Genomic DNA, 21,028 nt, shown 5'->3' with positions numbered 1-21,028 from the left:
GGGGGGGGGGGGTGGGGGTTGAGAATCGCTCTGTAAATCGCGAGGAAAATGTTTTTAAAACCGCGTAAAAGCGCGCGGCGGGGAGATGAAGGGGGAGATCGACAAAGGTGTGATCGTGAAATTTACGGTAGTTCCCGGAGCTCGTAACTTCCCGAAATATAATACCGGTAACGGCGCGAATGGCGATACCTGCACGTCCTTCGTGAAGTAATTGTTCATGTGTAGGTGTATGGCAGTGAAGTTCCTCGAGTAGTCGAACTCGAAAGTTATTTCCACCGGACGTCCAAGCATGTTGGGTGTGTCGTTTCGCCAGCCGACCCATTCGTATCCTTGAACACAAACGGATCATTCGTTATTACTCACTTCGCAGCTTTGGAGAATCTTGAAAAAATAAAAAATAAAATAAAATGTGAAGTCGTGCCTGTCGTCGTTGGCTAAAACTATACGAGATGCACGCACTCTTGATCTCAAGCTAACTCGGAAGATCAATAAAATCTCGGGGATTATTACTGAATTTATAGTCAGAAGACGAGCTCTTTCGTTTACTCGAATCTTTTCTTAACAGAAGAGACATTAAAATAAATTTATCAGTGAAAAATCAATTCTGAACATTACTGAATAGCTGGAATGGATATAAATATACATTTAATTTTTATACATTAGATCTATGTGGCACTTTTTAATATTTAACAATAATTGGAGGTGTGTGTATATGTGTATGCGTGTGTGCTATATGAAATTCATCTTTTACGCACGGAGAGAACGTATCCAATAAAAATTGTAACCTATATATGTCACGTAGAAAAGTTCCAATACACGTTTAAATTAAAAAAAAAAGTTTTATGTTGCGGGTTGTATGATACGGTAAACCATTTATAGGTGCGGTGCACGCGCCTATAAACAAGACAATAAAATCTGTAACGCGAATAGTGGACAATTCGCGCGTGACATCGAATTTATTTGAATGTAGCGTAAACGGAAAACATATGCATGGAAAAAACAAATGTCTAACATTCCTATGGTAAATATGCGTCATACGTATTCCGTATCAAATACATAATAATGAGAAATGCGGTGAAAATTTTAAAAAAGTTGCAGCTTGTTAATGTTCAAATTCCAATTAGGGATAAATAGATCACGTAAAGTGCGAGCCGCGGGGAAAGAGCAGAAGTAAGAGATTTTATTTTTCCGCTAAAAACCTAATAAAGACTGATTTTCAATGAGGTAATACTAAAAGAAGTTTCGTATAACTTAAAGTCTTCGGGGAAGTACCCCGTGCTGTGCTGCCGTTTTACAACGAAGATAATTTAATATAGGTAACTCGGTAACTTAAATAATTTGCAAGCACGTGACCTTCGCAGTTTTCTTGGGATTTAAAGACATTTTCCTGTTATATAACGCCACTAGAAACCGTGCGGGAGTGTTCGCTTAATAGAATTTAAATTACCCGTTTCAGATTCGCAAGTTAAGCTCTCGCGTGGGACTCGTATGCTTCCCCGAAAACGTTAATTACGTTTCGAGTTTGTTTTCGTGCTTTCTGTTTCTCTCGCTTCATTTCTCCCGGAAATGTTCCGTTTGGTATACAGCAGCGCGCGAGAAGCGTGGTACGCGATACGGAAGAGTTTCGAGCTATGGAGCAGCCGCGGCGGGTTATTGCGCGAGTCTCGCCATTAGATCCCACTATATGAGTACATGTGGAAACACACGTGTCCCGCGGGAATATGCGGATTGAAAATGGACTGCAATAACCCTAAAGCCCGGCCGGCACGGCGACGTGTTATGCGTTTCTCAGAAACGCTCCTGTTACTTTCAACATTCGCACCGAAATCTCTAGCTCCGCCGCGTGGTCGTATTTTTCCATATGAATGGCCTATACACAAACACGATTTACCGCCATGCGTTACACTTGCTGCAATTAATAACGAAAAAAAATTAGATCAATAATAGAGCTGTTGAGCCAAGCTGGGTGTACGTGCTAATAATATGTGTTGACTGCGGTGGTAAACAATCTTTAATACCATATAAATAACTAATATATAAATTATACCAAACGTTTCGACCCTTTTATAGCAGTCATCCTAAGTGGGAATATAACGAATTAAATACAAAACTTACATTATATGTCAATGCATTCGCTTGAAAATTATATTTAAATTATAATTAAAATAATAAAGTATTAAAGGTAAAAATTGAATAAAGACCGTCAATATTAGAATTAAAATTAACTTACATTTATGGTTCGATTCTAAATTATTGTGTCAAAAATTGATATTCTCAAGCTGTTTTTGACACAATAATTTAGAATCGAATCGTAAATGTCAGTTAATTTTAATTTTAATATTGACGGTCTTTATTCAATTTTTACCTTTAATACTTTATTATTTTTTATTTTCTGTTTTACACGCATTTTTATTAAGATGACTACCCTTGTTTTACCTTTATACTACAATTTTAATATTCTTGATTTTATAATTAAATTGATTTGTATACATTATTTTTCTATGTATTTAATTATTTATTCTCAACCTTGATTGTTGCTTGGTGTGCTCTTTCTCCACAGTTACATGATTTCTGGATATTCAAATTTTAAATTTTAAATTTCAAATTTATCTGTAAGTCACACGGTTTCTAATACAAATGGACTAAGGATGACGTTTTCTAAAAGATCGAGACGACAAAGCAATAATTTTTGATAAAACATCAGATAAATATAATTTGCGAGCAAATGCGTTGACATATAATGTAAGTTTGCATTTTATTCGTTATATTTCCACTGAGGATGACCGCTGTGTAAAAGGGTCGAAACGTTTGGTATAATTAGTAGATTAGTTATATGATATTAAAGATTGTTTACCACCGTAATCAACAAATTATTAGCATGTACATCCCGCTTGGCTCAACAGCTCTATTATTGATCTCATTTGAATATGAGCATCTTATACGAGTATCTTATTAAAGATTGAAAAAAAAAATCGAACAAATCGCGTTTATTTATATGAAAAAATTACTTGAATATATTACTATTTAGCTTTGTATAGAAATTTTTAGATATTCAATATTCATTATTAAATTTCATTAACACTTTGATTTTTTAATCTGTGATTTTTAACAATTATGTATGTTTTTTATAAATCTACATGCAAGAAAAATAAAAATATTTCATTGTATTTATTTAATAAAATAATTTCTTTATTTTTATATTTTTATGTTTTTTTTCAATATATATTTACATAAAATGTTGACACATAAATCCTAAATGCCTTAATCCTAGTGCCTTAAAAATCCGTTTTATGCTATACATTTTTTTTGTCGTTTATCTTTGCTTCTCGATGAAATCTCTGAAAAGGGAATGGCACGGCTGCAAGCAGAAAAGAAAAAAAATGAAAGGACTCTTACAATTCCGAGTTCTCGGTGTTTTGTCGCTTCTGCGTTTCGACATCGTCGGGTGAGACTCGCGGGCTCGTCGTATTATAGCGACGTAAGAATCTTAGGGTATATTAAAACTTACGAGAATTTCAATCACGCAGTTTGCATTGTGTCGCCCGCACGCGACTTTGTGTTTGGATTCCTGTGCGACAACTACGATCGTCCCTTCCGTTTTCAACAATATACCGGGTTCGCGCGGTGGCGTTATATCGCCCTGACCTATCCGCTTTCATATAGCCCCCTTCCTCCCTTAATATCGTCCCTCGAGTAAATAGTTTCCAGTTTCCTGTCGTCGCCGCCTTCGGCCGCTATCTACCATCAATTCTCAACCTTCACGAGGATCGTAAGATAACCACGCTGGGCATATACCGTACCAACACCTACGCCGGTTGATGATTTTCCCCTTTAAAGCATTTCGGGAAGGACTGTATAGTTACGAGCACACAATGCTCGTAAACCAGAAATAAGGATGACCACGAGCTGCCAACTACCACAAACGTTTCATCGATACTTTAGAAAACAAGGCGAGAAGTTTGTTACGAGAATGTTATGTTTTAATCGATGTAGATAATTATAGTACGTAAGTTTTCCCGTCGCAGCATTGAGAAAGTTTTCTTTTACGATATTTTGAGAATATCTCGTAAAATTATATATCACGCGCGTTGTTTTGATCGCTTTTTACAAATTTTTAGATATTCCAAAAATATGATTTATATATATAATAAATAACTTCTTACACATATTTCTAAAATTTTCTTCCTTTTTTTGCTACTTGCACGATTCTTCCTTACATATTTCTCAAGTATTTTTAAAAACTTTCAAATGAAGGCGCCGTGCGCCGGTGCAAATATCGATCTCGAGTGAAAAATTCGTCTCGACTAGGCAGGAATATCGGACGACGGTGTTTCCCGGTTTAAAGAGAGTCGAGAGAAGTTGTACGCAGTTTTGCCGGGTTTAAAAGTTTAAGAAGGCGGAAGTACGACGGTGTATCCGAGTGTACCGTGCGGCGGCGAGGCGGTGTCTCGTGGCATAAATGGAAAGACACAAATGTATCCAGAAGGCGAGTAAACAGTGGCGACTGGTTGCAGCCTGGCTCGCGGTTCAATATAAATGTAAATTGGAACAGATTCGAGCGGGCGCTGTGGAACACGTTTGGCTCCGGAGCCCAAGCTCTTCCACTGGCCCTCTCGGCTTTTCTAGATTCTACTGACCCTTTCGACTTTCTCGTTTACACACCTACACACCTGGAATAGACCGACGGGAAAATTTCATTTTCATTCTGGCGTACGCGCCTCGAAAACGGACGCATCGTCGTATAGGCGACGACGAATATTGCGCCCGGTCAATCGTTCGAAAAACCGTTTCCGTACACGAACACATCCTTCTCAATTAAATTTTGACGGTCATTTGGTTTCCTGAATAAAATCCATGGGTATCCATAGAACAGTTACTATTAGTTACCACAGACGATATGTTACTTCCAGTCGATGTCACGTGCATTAATCATTGCTTCATTAAATGGGGGAAAAACACCTTTCCGGATTGGTCAAATGTAATCGAGTAAATCAATCGGAAGGTAAGCGCGTCTGATCAAGAAAAAAAGAAATCTGTTGGCACAGTAATGTGTGCTTTTGATGCATAAAATCAAGCGAATGAAAACACGTGTAAATTGAAAATTCATGAAATAACGAAGCGAATATGTCCGTTCTAAAGCGGAAGCTATCCGAGATATTTTAACAGAATTCTCGTCGCGCATTCACATATTTCAAATTATATGCGCTACGCTAGGAGGAATGCATTTCACTACGTACAATGCGACGCTGATGTAGTGTTTTAACATTATTTTCAGATACGCTTTGTGCGTGCTCATATTTTATTGCTTAATTTGTTCTTATTTCGCCGCGTACACACTAATAGGAGTGTAAGACGCTCCTGAAACAAGAGCGTATAATCGCTCGAAGAAGGCGCGGTGCATTGCAGTGCCGCGCGTTTACAAAATTACAACAGGCGTTACAACGGGGGCCGCGAGCCGCTGTTTAATCCGAGGAAAGAAGTTAACGAGTGAGATAGCGTGATATACCGATAGATTAAGAAGACTAGACGGTTGGCGGGCAGGATATCTCGCGGAGGACGGCTCTATCACGCTAATCTAGACACGATCTAACGCCGGCGCTAATCTCGTTCCAGCACGAAGCATGCAGTCCCGCGCCTTACCCTTTCCGTTGCCGCTGACGTCCAATCTGAAGTTGTCCGGACCCTTTTGCCCGTCGACAAGTTGACCAAGTCCCCCGGAGAGGTAACCCGCTTCTTCGCGGCCGTCGTACGTCCTGTCGGAGAGGTCAACCTCGGAGCCCCTCTTGATTCCTTGGGGCATGGAATACGAGACGAGACCCTCTGGAAGAATAAGGAGAAGCCGGATATAAAGAATATATAAGCTCCTGAACTATGCATCATCACGTTGCTACGTGGTACGGGCCATGAACGTTTTCCTCCCGACAGTACGTGATAAGATTGCGGACGGTTACGGGTAAAGCGCACGTCGTCGGGAAGAAGTAACGAGGGTCAACATTTTTAATCTTGCTACTCCGAGGATTACCGGGATCGATCTAAGGCGGTGCCATGCAATAACCAAGCTAGAAACTCTGTACTTTGACGTGAGATCTCACCGATCACGACGTCGATCTCTCTCTCTCTCTCTCTCTTTCGTTTTGCAACGTATCGCGCAGTCTTCGTTAAAAATGCGTCGTAGCAAGCGACTTATGTCAGAGCAAAATGTACTCCTGGACTGTCAGACGTCCATAAGCACGAATGAGTTACACGATTTAGTACTTGGGAGGGAACTTGTCGCGCCGCGCTCGCTCACACCAGTCGAGTATTTTTTCGTTTAATGGCGACAAATTGTTTTTACAGATTTCAGTATAAAATACGCACAGAGATATACTTCTCTCGGACACTTTGCGTTTTCAACTATTTACGCGAAAACGGTTGAAAAAGAGACCATTTTTGATTAACGCACCGAGAGAATGAAAAATCGATTCGATTTGCGTTGGCTTTTTCATCGATGAGACTGGAAATAATAAAGTGTCGAGCGTATTTATTGTATAACCATCCATTGCAGTTTTATTACCGTCGACGAGACAATAATGATAAAGCCTTTACCGAACGTGGAAAGTATCTCATTACGATAATTGTAGAACATAATTCTACGTCTTCTCCCTTCCATATATCTTCCTTCTGCCATTTGCATGGCTACGGTCCTTTACCCGGTAATGGCCCGAACGTTTGTTAATGCCATTCGTAAGTTACAATTTATTTTGCAAGTCAATATTATTGGCAGCCGCCGTAATTGTGCGTTTAAACGATATAACGATGGCTAGGGACTACGCGGGATGGCACAGTTAGCGGCTGCCGCATAGTTCGTCGTGGTTGGATTAATGTAGACGCAGCTGTGGCTCACGGCCGACGGTGATCGTAAATCTATGTTAATCTCAGATTCGGGAGAGACTGACGCGTTACATCGGCGTCTTGTCAGATAGCGCGAAAGGCTCGACGATTCACGAAAATTCAAGTTCAAAATCTTATGACAAACAAAAATGTGAATTAATTGCACGCGCTTCAATCACATTATCATATATATATCTTTCTAAACGACAATAACACTAATAAAATTATTAAAACTTTCTTATTGTAGACATGTCTGTAGATTTCGTGAACAGGGAATGAAAATAAAGATCGCGAACTTTACGACTAAATCTGTACATGCCGAATACTGATATTAAATCATGTGAATTTTATGACTAAATCTATATTTGCCGAACACTGATTATTAAATAAAAAATTCCCATCCTCACTGTTCCTTTTTCTATACCTATTTCTCTTACCTAACACAAATCTAAGTTACTATTAAAATAGTGCAGTTGCAATTTCTCGTCAGAAAGTTGCGGGAAAATGGACTACATAACCAATGTAACATATAAAATGCATGATGACACGCAAGCGATTCCAAAGGGAGTTCTACCGCTTGTTTTCAATTTTATCTTCCCAAGTGACAGATGTGGTGGTGTAGGTGCCGATGAAATCACATATAATTGGCTTTACTTATATATAGCGTAAAATTGATTAGCCCCGGTAGCTATTAACACGACATAGTAACGACTCTCTAATTTGATAAAAAAATATCAAATTATATCTTTTTACATCTCGAATAATTTTATATATCGCATCACCATTTTGCGTGTAGCACGTTAGCGATAAAATTTTTCAGATCGGCCAGAAATATATATATTTTTTTCATTTATTTGCAAGTAGTTAAAATTGCAATAAAAAAATATATGGCAAATTATGGGTTGAAATATGTCGATCCAACTATATTTTCGTCGCCTGCGAGCGGGGTGGACAGCGAGCTGCTTGCAAATAAATAGATGATGGAGAAACATGATAAAAAAAGGAATATGTCCATATATTTCACTCACCCGTCCACGAACAGCCGTAAAGCTCTACGCGCATACATACTGTACGCATATGAGAAGTGTAAGGGATAAAGCGGATTTTCGTTGCGACTATAGCCGGATCGAAGATCTGCTCCTCCTCCGAATATGGATTGTTGTTGCCCACCAAGAGCTGCAACAGACAACAACAAAGCAATTGTTAATACGCCGTACCTACATATAGAGAAAAATTATCGCGACAAAGGGGTAAGAGAAATATGGCAATGTTACCGAGAAAAGCTGCAATTTGAATTCAACAATTTGTATCACCGCTGCATACGATATTTTTGCTGAAACGAGGAGTTTTTATGTTACCATGTATACACAATGGAGACGCACGGTGAAATAGTTAACTTTAGTCACACCCAGATATTTCTGTTCCGGTTGAAAAGCAGGAAAACAAGCGCGCATTTCATATAGCATCTGGTATAGAACCTGTTTTTTTGCGCTGTGCGTATTTTTTTTTAGTTTATTATTCAGAGTATCGCGAATTTTTTATACTATACAATTTTCCAAAAGATAGCATTGAAAAACACACGTTTTTAATTCTATTGCTACACGGACTACGTATGACATGTTCAAATACTTCGACTGTAGTGATTTTATTTTATTTTTTTTTTCGTTCAAAACCTATTCTACTGTTTCAATCTCAAAATGCCATTTTATTTCTACGCTTATACGATTTGAAAAGTGTCAAAATAATATCTTGAATTCGATCGCAAGTCAAAGTTTGAGGGAGGATAACTGCGATTTGTTCCTCACGATGTAGGAGAACATGTGCGACGGTTGCGTTTAGGGATGAGACCGTCCGACGTTCATTGGAACATGTTTACAGCACTAAGAACGAATCTCACGGGCCGGAAGCGCCATTTTCTGGATCCGATTAGTAAACAATGGTCCGTCGTGAACCTCCTCTAAATGTAAATGCAAGCGTTAAACCTGGACTTGGAAGCAGGCCTCCCTTTCCTCCCTTCTCACTGCCGTCGCATACACATTCGCGTAGCTCACATTGTATCGCGTCGCAGAGACGTACATAGATCTCGTCGCCATCGACGAGCACCAGATTAACATTGAAATACGAACGTCAGTGTGCCCGTCCGAGGAAGAGATCAAGCTCGCCGATAGGATCGACCAGGTTGTTTGAGAAACAAGGTCTTAAATTCGACATACGTGTATATTACCGCGTGTACTGATAGACATGTTAGGGATAATAATACTGTATCTGCACCCGTGTTCGCTTGGAGCGCTATGTAATTCAGTAGCTGTATCTGTAGCCTGTTCTGTTTTGCATTCTGAGCATTTGGACGGATTAGCGGTTCTCATCTCCCGTTATATTCGCGTCGTAAAATTTTATCTGTAATTACAAGCTTATCTCGGCGTCCTAAAACAGTGATAATACGCGACGAATGATAATACCATTAAATAACATAGCTGTGACCTATAAAAGAAGATTTTCTATGATAATATCATTAATATTTATTTTTTAGAAAATTATTTAATTTTCTAAATTTTTTTCTTTCCCTGTTAAGATAAGAAATTGACAACTACAGCAAAGTTTTTATTTTTATTTTTTAATTTAACTGGTCAGAAAATTGGTTTGGACAGGTTGATATATCTGTTTTCATATTTACTCCATGTACTCTACAAAATAGGTAGAATGGATTGAGTTTGATAGCTGTTCAAACAATTATTTATATTCAATTTTATATGCTCTTTCACATGCTGTAATCATTTTTCTAAGATCACTATTTATCAACTCTATTATCTTTAATTCTGTTATCAATAATTTTATAATTTTATTTGTGTGTGTGTGTGTGTGTGTGTGTGTGTGTGTGTGTGTGAATTTTATTTTTGTTACTTTTTACTTTCTTTTTTTAACGAAAATTCATTTTATTATAATTTTTCCTGGTCTTTATTAAGTTCTTTTTGTGATATGTTATCTTTAATAATAAATATATAAAAAATTAGTTGGCAGTTGATATGTAGATATAGATTGTAGATTGTATAGATACTATATATAGATTATAGAATTTATAAGAAAAATATATAAAAAGTTAGTTGGCAGTTGTCTTAATTTTTGTAAGATTTTTATAATTATTTTCATAATAAATATGTATGTATATAAATTTGAAAATAATTATAAAAATCTTACAAAAATTAAGACAACTAACTTTTTATATATTTTTCTTATAAATTCTATAATCTATATATTGTATCTATACAATCTACAATCTATATCTATATATTTAATCAAGAGACACAGTGACTTGGTGTCAAGTGTTTAATTCTAAAAATTGTCATTCACGTTAGTATCTGTACGAAGTAATCTGTATCGCTGTATAGATTATAGAATCGTGTAGAGAGTGAACATGACACGTTGGATCGTCCAAACACGCTGACCGTCGTCATTCCGGAGAGCAACGGGCTCTGCGTTGAAATATGAATATTCGCGCGATACCAGTCATGTCTCTCCCTCTCCTTCACTTCTCTCTCTCTCTCTCTCTCTCCTCTCCCCTCTTCTCTCTCTCTTTCCCTTTCTCTCTCTGCACCGAAAACCGAGTGCGGTCTAAACACCGTGCACTAGCAGAGTAGGTATGACACAAACGCTAATATGCTCTATATACAGAAACGGACCGTGGCTCGAGCTGAACATCAGCGACCATTGGCCTTTGCTTTGATTTGTGTTACTGGCGGTGCCGCGATTAGAATTTCTAACCAGGAATCTGTTATTTCGCGTTAATCATATAAAGCACAGTACATCTGATGTCCATAGTCGCCAAGGCAAAGGTCGAAATTCAGAACGTTTGCGCGACCGGTAGAGCGGCGTTTCAGAGTTTTAGAATGATAGAGTATAGCGACATTATTTTACATGTTATATCTCGACGCTATTGTTATTTCTGTATTCATTTTATGTACGCGCAGCCTGCGTTCTCTTTTATTGGAAAATAAGACAGACAAGATTGTAGATTAACAGGAGTATTATGTAAGATAAAAATATTAAAAATAGAATATATAAGTTATAGAATAAAGTAAACTTGTAAAATTACTTCAAATTTATTTATCTGAATACAATTTTTATTTGCGCTATCACGAGGACACTTAATATTAGTAGAATCGTTAGCATAACACATTTCATAGAAGGTATAGAAAGTCCGCAGCTGTAAACGGCCCACGAAGTTGTAAACGGCACGCAAATGGAACGTGCCTCTTGAACGGTGGGCCGCAACGGCGGAGTGGAGTTTCCGCTATATCGGCCGTCTCGAAACGACCGACCGCGGATGCATTACAACTGCAACTGCAACGTGCTGGAATACAAGCCAGAGCGGGGGTCTACGCGATAGGAATAATTAATACACCTATATATAAGGACCGCGCCACGGGGTAAGAGACGCTTCTACGATATCGTCGCACCGACACATAAAATTGATGTCTACGCTAGCGGCAAGTAGAATCTCCTCCCGAACGCTTTGCCAAAGTCTATAATTTGTCGGCACGAAGCTGAGAATAGTCTCGATTATAGACATCACCATATCTAAGTGACGTTTCTGATAAGATGTCTATGAATAATTGAGGGATATGTATAATATATCTATATAATATATTACATCTACATATAATATTCTATATTGATATCATCTATTGATATTAACTTGCTTCTAGTTCCTTTCATATACATGTATATGTATACACATAATGGTTGCATACAAAGTTTTTAATTGTTAATTGCTATTATTCATTTAATAGTTTTAAAATAATAGATTGAAACTTATCTTAGATTGCATACTTTCTATATCGAGTTAAAAATGATACCATTAAAATTTCCTTTATTTTCTTGTTTGTTGTGGAAAATGATTTTCGTGTTTTTCGCGAAAATATTGCTGGTCATATCAAAATACGTTTTTAATAACTGTTGTGATTTTTTTTCGCATATGGCGACTATTAAATATAATCGAAGATAAAATTTTGCGGTGTCGTGACGCTTATTGTTGAAATCCCAAAAGTACTTCACTCGTAATACCGGATAATGCGATTGTGAAGTGACAGCTGTAAAAAAATGTTAAAAATGGACGTTGTAGAAATTTTACAGGATTTCACGCTGTTACAATTATACATATATGTATATTAAATTCCGTGCGCAGTGCTTTTTAATTTTAGTACATTTCGGCGTTAAAATTCGCATCGTATTGCAATACAATATATGGACGGACTTTTACGTGTTTTTTTTGTGTACAACTAATGCCATGGATTTCGCTTACATCGCAGGACAGTCGACCTCGTTTCGTCTCGATAATAAAAAGTCTTACACCTTATCCTAAGATCACCTTCCACTCTTAAGCGAAAAGAAACAGTTCTCAGGAGAGAACCTGATCGATCGAACGTATTTCGGTGCAAGACAACGAAAGAAGGAAAGTTTATGTTACGCTTGCGCGTTTATGGGCCACCTTCGCCTCGAGCCGCTTGAGATTGCCCCGTTTTAAACGCGACCGTACCATGTGTTTTAAAACAATTATAGATATACCAATTTTGCGATCAACGATCTCTTAAAACTGTAATTTTCCACGTAAATGAAAATCGTTCCATCTACTCTCGCAGTTTTTTTTTTTAACGCGTCTCGTAACCACTCCATGCAAATCGTCGCAATCATCTCTGACTATTAGAAAAATTACCCTAGTAAAGTAACAGAAATGTTGATTGCTGTTTCAAGTTTTCGAAAAATAATGTCACGATAATTTTGTCCATTTATTTAAATAGTACATTTAAATTTATTTATTTAAATAATATATAACTTCATATGAAAACCAGGAGATGCGCCAAGTTTCTTTCGTTTCATGATTATATTATAATATACGACTGAAAATTGACATAGGATTATTATTAGAATCAATGATATACTAACTTAAGATGGCTTTCATTAGCTTGCCGAGGTCAGAAGGTCGAAGGCAGGTAACTCGGGCAGACGGATCGTCTTACGGAGGCGAAAAAGCAGAACGGGCTTACGCGGCGCGTCCTATTTCCGCTCGCCCGGCGTGTAGGCAATTACTTCCCCGGGGCGGCCCTCGTGGAAAGGAGACTGCCTCTAATCTGTTTGCGGCCGAAATCAAGCTCTCTGCATTCCTCTAATGAAAGCTGTTTCACATTTTAACGCCTTTAATTTCGCACCAAAGATTTCGCGTCTTTGTGCCATTTCGTTAACATCAGCATGCGAAGTCTCATTGTTTCCGCGCATTCCATTCATCTTCTTCGTAAATGTTGGAACGTTCATTGGTTTTTATTTGCATCCTCATCTGGCTAGATGAGATAGATGCCTGAATTATTTGATACGTCATTTGATAAATTAAATTTTCTTTCGGTAACCGCGCTGAGAATCTTGTTATTAACTGCAGAATGTACCATGACTTGCGACATTGTGGCGACGCATGCCCCATTCTAATCTGTTTGTAGCTGACATTAGGTTCCCTAATACTCCGCTAACGAACAAGTGTTTAATTGTAACATCCCTAATTCAAGGAACATCCTCCTCCTTCGCCTCGGTTAATGCTAATTAATTTAATGTCAATTAAAATAGGATCTTCTCTACTAAGCGCGTTACTCCGACTCCACTGCTGAAATACGATTTAGCGGAAAGTACATGGTTTAATAAAATTAACATTACTACAAATTATAGACCCAGTCGCAGCAATTGCAACATTGTACACACGCGAGAAACCCTATATAATCCATCCATGAGTCTCACATGCACACACACACAAAAGCGAGTGCTTCAACAAGTATAAAACCGAGGGAAACAACCTCCCTCCCTCTCTCCAATAGTAAGAAGGAGATTTGACCTTTCCGCGCTGCGCGCTGGTCCGAGTGCTCTCATCCGGATTGAAACACTCTTCTATCGAGGCTGGATTTCTAACGAGGCTAGTGAAGAGAGGAGGGAGAGACGGAAAGAGAAAAAGAGGCTGGCGCTGTAAAGGGAAGGGAAGCGCGTACAATATAACCGTGGAAAATTGTCGCCGGTTCATGCGGTAATCCGCTAATAGCACGTCCGCGTACGGTCGTACGTACCGATAATCCATAATCCATCGATACCGGGTAGAACCAATGTGCATATGTCCACATGGTTGGGAATATATATTTTATCTGCACATATTTATGCCATATCCTGCGCGGATTAAGAGCAATTTTATGGCGATCTTCCATCTATGGCTATATATCGATTATTGAATTCCCATGAAAAATGACAGAGGGAAGCGAACCCAGATAGATAAGTATATACGCGTAAGAGCTTCCTATCGTATCCTTTAATTCTGTCGAACTGTAACAACCAAACAGCATTTTCCTTCTGTTCGGGGAATACGGTTGATTTTTCAAACGCGTACATCCCGCAAATCCAGCGGAAAAATGAAACGGTGGCTGTTCTGGTTCGTCCGAACGGCTTTTCTTCTTGATTTGTCTGACTAGGGACGGACCTTCGCTACTGACAACGTTAAGAATCGAACTTTTCGTTTTCTGATAGAATTACTAAAGTTTGAACTTTGAACGTAGGTACATGAACGTGACCAAATAATAAATTACGCGATTTTGCTATTTCTTACAATCGACTGCCGCACGAAGAAAATTTGGTGAAATCTAATTCGTTTTAAAATTTATTAGGTGCAAGATATTGTTTGCGGAACAAGCTTCGCTCTCGCTTGTTTCGCTGAAAATTTTTCTCTGTAAAAATTTTAACGTAATAACGTAGTGATATCAAAATTCGCTGCGTCACTGGTTCAGCCAGTGGTTACATAATGAGGGGCGGCTCTTAGCCATTCCTTGTTTCGTTTATTATTTTTTTTATTATAATACACGAACCTACATCCAAGCAATTTTACCATGCGCGAATACCGGCGGTAATGACCGCCACGTAATGACTGGGGAGCCGAACAGTATTTCGTAATGGTGCTCGCCATATTGCAATTTGAATTTCGCTGAAATCGGTGAAAAAAAGGGGTGCCGGGTGCCGCGGAATGAATATGTTAATTGGCTCTGGAATTGGCTGTCCCTGTCGGTGATTGATTAAAATTCGATACGTCGTGACGCCACCGCGTTGGCCGACCGTATACGATGGACGAGAGGGTGAAGAGGGCGAAAGGGCGGCGAACACGGCCGGGTGGGAAGGGAGAGAGTTAGCATGACTGCAACGAACCGGCCGTTCAGGGAAGTTACTTTGCGGATAAACGAGATTGAAATTTCGATGGAAATTACCGCCGATACCTGTGGACTTAAGCGAACTGTCACCAAGTCAAACAGCAGTGACGACTTGTCGATTACGTCAGGGGGTGTGCCATCATCCAACATGCCAGACTAAGAGAAATGGAAAAACGTTTTCGGTGTTCGCGCCTTAGTTCACTCTCCGATATCCCGCGTCTTGAATTGCTCAAGGAGTCGACTGAGGAATTGCGCAGGGATTGACGATATTCCAAGAGGTGACAGACACAACTGAGCGGATGGTTATTTAAAGCATCATCGCGTTTCTTATAAAAACCATAAAGAGCAGGGTCTCAATTTTATCAAATCAATCGCCGAAATATGATTCCATAAATTTGCTAATATTTATATTGCAAATATTGCAAGTTGTTAAATTTTCAATAATCTTGGTCGTGTGTGTATACGTTTTAAAACTTATATATATTACAGGGATATATTTCGTACAGCAATGCGGATGTGGAATTCTGCTATGCAATAAATCTCATGTATAGGATTTATCGTAGTGCATCTCTGGGAATATTATCGTTGAGAGAAACTGCCGAGTCTTGTTTCTTGTATGCGTCATCAACATTTTGCTGGAATCCGCAAGGCTCGAGTATACGATGGCATGGCCTAATTTGTTGTACAATAGAAAAAAATCTGTAATTCGTTTTACACAAGTAAAAGTAAGTAGACTAAATTTAGAATAAAATATTTAGTCTATTATTTTTTTTAGTTAAGATAGAGGATTGTTTCTCGAAAATTTTTTTTGGCTTTTAAAATTTAATATCTGTTTTTATGTAAGAAACTATTTAAAAATTTAAAAAATTTGTTCAATTTCAAGCGTTATAATAAATTTAAAAACAAGATTTAAAAACGGTGTAGTGACGCTGTTCCAATCCCAAGAAATATACCAAAAATACAATTTCCATGAAAAGTAAACCGGATAATGTAAAAGTTGGAAAAATGCGAAAAAAATAATTCTAGCGTGAAAGAATAAACAAATTCATTTAGCTCTGCCGCGACAGGTAGGTATGTTCAAGAGCCGCAGCGAGGACTGCTCGTATTACAGGGAAGACGTATACGAGTTACCGTGGGTGTACCTCTCTCACAAAGCCTCGTCCGTGCCGGTGTGTCGGCGTTAATGAAACACGTCCACCGTTGGCAATTGTCCCGCCGCAGGCACGACAGCGGCCGTCCGAACGTAAAAGGGAGAGGCGCTAGCTGGCTGGCTGCTGTATTCCGCTCCGTTTCCATCAGGTTGCATCCAGCAGCCCGAGGTCCGGCTACTCTCCGGCGTTTCGTGAATTTAGATGAGCCCGGCCTGTCCGGCTTAATTCACGTGCACCTCATAAGAAGCGAGTCATAATCTCCCTCTCGCACACACACGCACACGCGCGCACTCGCTCTTTATTTTTGTTTCGTTATTGGAGTAACGTCGCGGCCGGTGACCGTCGCCCGCTTTTTTCGGTGTAAAAATGTAACTGGTTCGTTGCACGCGTCAGCTCGGCGAACGTAAAAATATATCACGCTCCTACATATATGCCAGACTTTCTGTAATATTCATCGTGTATTTATCATCGCGCTACGTTCGCACGATCGTATATACAAGTGCGAATAATTGCGTAGTCGCGGATTATCCGCAGACACGAACCATATAGAATTTTGTTCTTCAAATTTTTACGGAAATCATACGACGGTGCAGCATCAGACGCGATGGATCATCCATTACGTGATACATCGTTATTCGCTTTCTTTTTATTAGACACACTCTCATCGGTTTCTAATTATCACATACATTTCTGCATTAACTCCGTCCGATTCTTCACTAATAAAACGAGCAAGTGTTTCATCGGATACCGGAAAACCCTCTTTCGCGTTACGTGTTTCGTCTGAGACGTAGGAACTATGTCTGCTGTAGAAAAACGCCTGCGGAGAGCTCGGGTCACGTACAATGGCGCGATAACGTAGTCGCTCTTTCTATTCCTTTCTCTCTGTCTTTCTCTTTCTTTCCCTCACGTGTTCGCGCTCATCCCCCTTTCGTTTCCTCATTCAGGTCTCGACTGTTCGTTTTCCCCACCCGTATTCAAAGTGTAAGGAGCAAAAGGAAGGAGCGCGTGCACAAAGATCACATGCCGCCCAGATTGAGGCTGCAGGGTAAACGTTCGTGTTCCCTCTTTTGCTTCTGGGCATTCTGTCTCTCCTTCGCCTTCGGATCTCCGGCTTACTCTCTCGCTTTGAGCAAATCTGCGTGAAAATGGGAAGAACGTCTAGTACGAACCACGCTGGAGGGAGGAGAGCGAAAAGTGTGTACGTTGAATGTGTGCACGCCTGCATACAGAGTGCACGGGCGAGAATCTAAGTGTGTGTGTGCGCGCGCGCGCGAGAGAGAGAGAGAGAGAGAGAGAAAGAGATTAGTAAGAGATAACCATGGCGAATATCAGAGCCCTTCTGATGACGGCGGGGTCGAATAACGAGGCTTCGCCATCCACGATAGGACACGGTTCGGAGTTGAAAATTACTTCCGCGTCACGGAGCTTTTCCTGCGGGGCCAGACGACGACCCTCCGACGAGTACCAGCCGGAGGTGAGTTATGATAGTCTATCGAAGTAAGTTCGTTACCGATGAGATTCTTGATTTTCTATTTATCGGGAGACCGTAAGGCAGCTAGGTAATAAGTCTCTCGTAGCCGTTGCCGCTCTCTCCCTCCCCTGGACGAAATTAGTTCTTGAAGGAAATATATTGCGGATGCCGAGGTAAATACTGAAAAATCTCGGCGCTTCAGGTAATCTTTTTTCTATTACGACCGGCAATTTGCGACGGGGCGCGATAAATTCGCGTGAGCGAGTGAATTTTAACACTTATACGTGGTAATATCATAACGCGGGCATTGAATAATGTTCACGGAAAGATAGAGCGTCGGATGATGAAGCGCGCGCGCACGCGCGCGCGAGAATTCAAGAAGATGATTACTGCAAAAAGCAAATAAACGATGCTTACGTATGAAAGAATCATGAGCGAAAGAATCAACATATAGTTAGAAACGAGATTTCGGATTCTATTATCCAGAAATAGAGGAAAGAGGTAACAGTGGATTTTATCGAAGGCTGCGGGTAACGCAGCAAGGCAATGCATTTTCCCCGCTTGATCACGGAACTCATTGATCCCATGTTATTATTAATATAGGTTTGTTCGCGTACTTTCCGCATAATGGAATAAAAGTGTAATAGTGAGCACGCTGGAGAACGCGCGCATCTATCGTTAGATATTTGAAAAATGAACCGCGCTCGTTACGATTGATTATGACTTACCGCGCCGTTTCGGTAAGCGGAATAAATGCACTCGCTTTATTGTGCATCCATTAAAATTCCATTTGGACCAATGGCAGCTTATGGTTCGTAGGATAATAGCTGCAGCAGCACTCGATGTCCGATAGAATAGCTTTAACTACCGATTTACTGTCTTCAATTATGCTGTTTGATCGATTTAATACGAAATTTCTTTGCCGCAGTGCCTTTGTGACTAATTCATAAGTCATTTTATAAAAATCCTTAGAGAGATACGAGAATGTATAATATAATTATTATTATATAATTTTATCTCGATTTGGCAAATGATGCTATGTACATAAATTCATGTAATGTTATCGTAATATTTTCTCAACGGTAACTCACTTGTGATTCATTTTATTTGCATTCCTCAATTACCTATTTCCTCAATTCGCCAATAATACGTATTTTGTTTGCGAGAAATGTCGAAATGAAAACCGTTCACGCGAAACGCACTTATCTAACATCAATTTTAAGATTACGTCCGTATAGGATCTGCGTAGTTTCGTCGCCACAAGCAAATCGCTTAACCGCCGTGATGTATTTTGACGGGCTAATGGATATCGCGTACGGATTATCATGCTAAAGAGACGTTAATTAACACGTCGCATCCAGTAATGGCCGTTCAACCGGGACAGAGGTTCTCATATATGCAATGCCCGTATCGTACACGGTATTTCCTAGATAAAAGGAGAACGGAAATTAACACTAATACTGTGAGTACCATTAAAATAAGCCTTACAACTTCGGGCGCACAGTACTTTTGAGAAAAAGGATTCAATAATAAGTTGAACTAGAAAAATGATTTATAACATGATGATCTATACAGATGTTACAAGAATCATAAAATAATTAAGATATCGTAGCAAAATTTCTTTTCACAGTATTCTCGCATCGCGTTGGGGGAAGGAACAATCTTGTTAGATGTTTGCAAGCACCAGTATTATTAAATTGATTATTAATTTAATACTGTGATATTATTTTAGTTCAATTAAGAACTACATCGAAACCACAAATAACGGCGCGCAGTTTGTAGAACTAGAAGAATATACCTAAAAATCACATGAAATTATAGTGAGCAGTAAGATCTTGCTATGACAATCATTGGCCTATTTTGCGAATTTTAATTGAATTTAAGATATATTTTATATATAAAATTTTTATTATAATGCCAATAAAAAATAGCTGACACATTGATTATTATTGAGTTTTTTACGTGAGACTCAACCAATTAATTATTATATTTAATAAATTCGGTTAATACATATAATATGAAAACTAATATAAATAATATAAAGACAGCTTTCTCTCTTTATGAAAGGATGTAGTGAATATCCGAAATGATCTCAAAGATCTTGAAAGCACGAATGTTTCGATAATCTGTCGGGTTAAACGATCGCATTTCTACTTGATGTAATCACTAAGACGGAAAAATTCGCACTTTTGTTTAACAAAGCTATACTAAAATCATTTCTATATATTCAATATATACAATTTAATTACATTTATTGAATATTACATATATTCAATATATGTATATTATTACTGTATCGATAGCAAATTTAAATCTTTGAATAGAAAACGCATCTAAGAAAATCATTTTATATCATTATTTTATAATCAAAACTTATCAAAATATGGTGAAATGTGATCATAGCATGTAATAAGTATAGGAATCGTTTTATGTTCCTCGCATATCGGATTAAAAGCAAACGGTAGCTTTATCAATTCGTAACTTGCTGTGCTGAATAAGCCAGGAGGGATAACTTGAGTTAAATCCAGGAAATCGAGCCGTTTCGTACGGAGTCTGCTAATTTCCCCTCGAAATATGTATATATACATATACAGAGTGAAATAGGGACATTAATATTTAGCTACGTAGCAATTATAAGTAAATGAGTCGGCAGATATTCCATTATAACTAAAAGAGCGTCACGTGTATTCGTGTGATGGCAATGAAATTAGTACAATGATATATATGTATGTATAAGATTAGCACAGCGCAAGCTGTATTGAATGCTATATCGGGCAATCCGTCTTTACAATGTGACACGAAATGACGAGATTTATTGGCAGAAAATAAATTTCGTTCTACGATTTTCCAATATTTCATCTTCAATTCCAACCGTATAACGCCTGCATAAAACCCACGCGAGACGTCGAGAAGAATCGAATTTCGGCATACCGCCGCAAACTTAAAATGAAATTCAATTGAAAAGTCTGATGATTTTTTACAGTATCGTGCGTTCAAATGAATTGCAATATCGAATCTTGTTGCGCAAAATGAAAACATAATCATTTTGCAAAGTGAAAATACAGAAGAGAAGGAAAGAGAAAGAAACAGAGCAATTTCTCTTCGAAGATTTTTGTATGAAAATTAATCAAAATATATATTTCTTGTAGTAATATAAAATGTAGGTATAATAATATAATGGCCAAGTAATTATATAAATTAAAATAGTGTAATTTTTTTCATTGGCAAATTCATTTTTGATTGTCCGAAAAAGTATATAAAGGTTCTCCAAATGAACCTACGTATTCACATATAAGTATCGATAAATAAAGGGAAAT

At 38.5% G+C, this 21,028-nt stretch overlaps 1 protein-coding gene across 1 annotated transcript in view; it reads right to left on the bottom strand.

The window, feature by feature from the left end:
• Positions 1 to 21,028, bottom strand: part of LOC105452618 (discoidin domain-containing receptor 2-like) — a 76,528-nt gene that overhangs the window by 33,238 nt on the left and 22,262 nt on the right. Inside the window, exons 4-6 of the mRNA XM_011693893.1 lie at positions 7,899 to 8,046; positions 5,641 to 5,820; positions 190 to 329 (exon numbers count right to left, since the gene is read on the bottom strand). Coding sequence (XP_011692195.1) covers positions 190 to 329; positions 5,641 to 5,820; positions 7,899 to 8,046 — 468 coding nt within the window. The remainder of the gene's footprint in view (positions 1 to 189; positions 330 to 5,640; positions 5,821 to 7,898; positions 8,047 to 21,028) is intronic.

This window comes from Wasmannia auropunctata, unplaced genomic scaffold (assembly GCF_000956235.1).
Source record: "Wasmannia auropunctata unplaced genomic scaffold, wasmannia.A_1.0 LD336027.1, whole genome shotgun sequence".
Classification (NCBI taxonomy): Eukaryota; Metazoa; Arthropoda; class Insecta; order Hymenoptera; family Formicidae; genus Wasmannia; species Wasmannia auropunctata.
The sequence above is the reverse complement of the archived record's forward strand: the minus strand, read 5'-3'. Positions and strand labels throughout refer to the sequence as shown.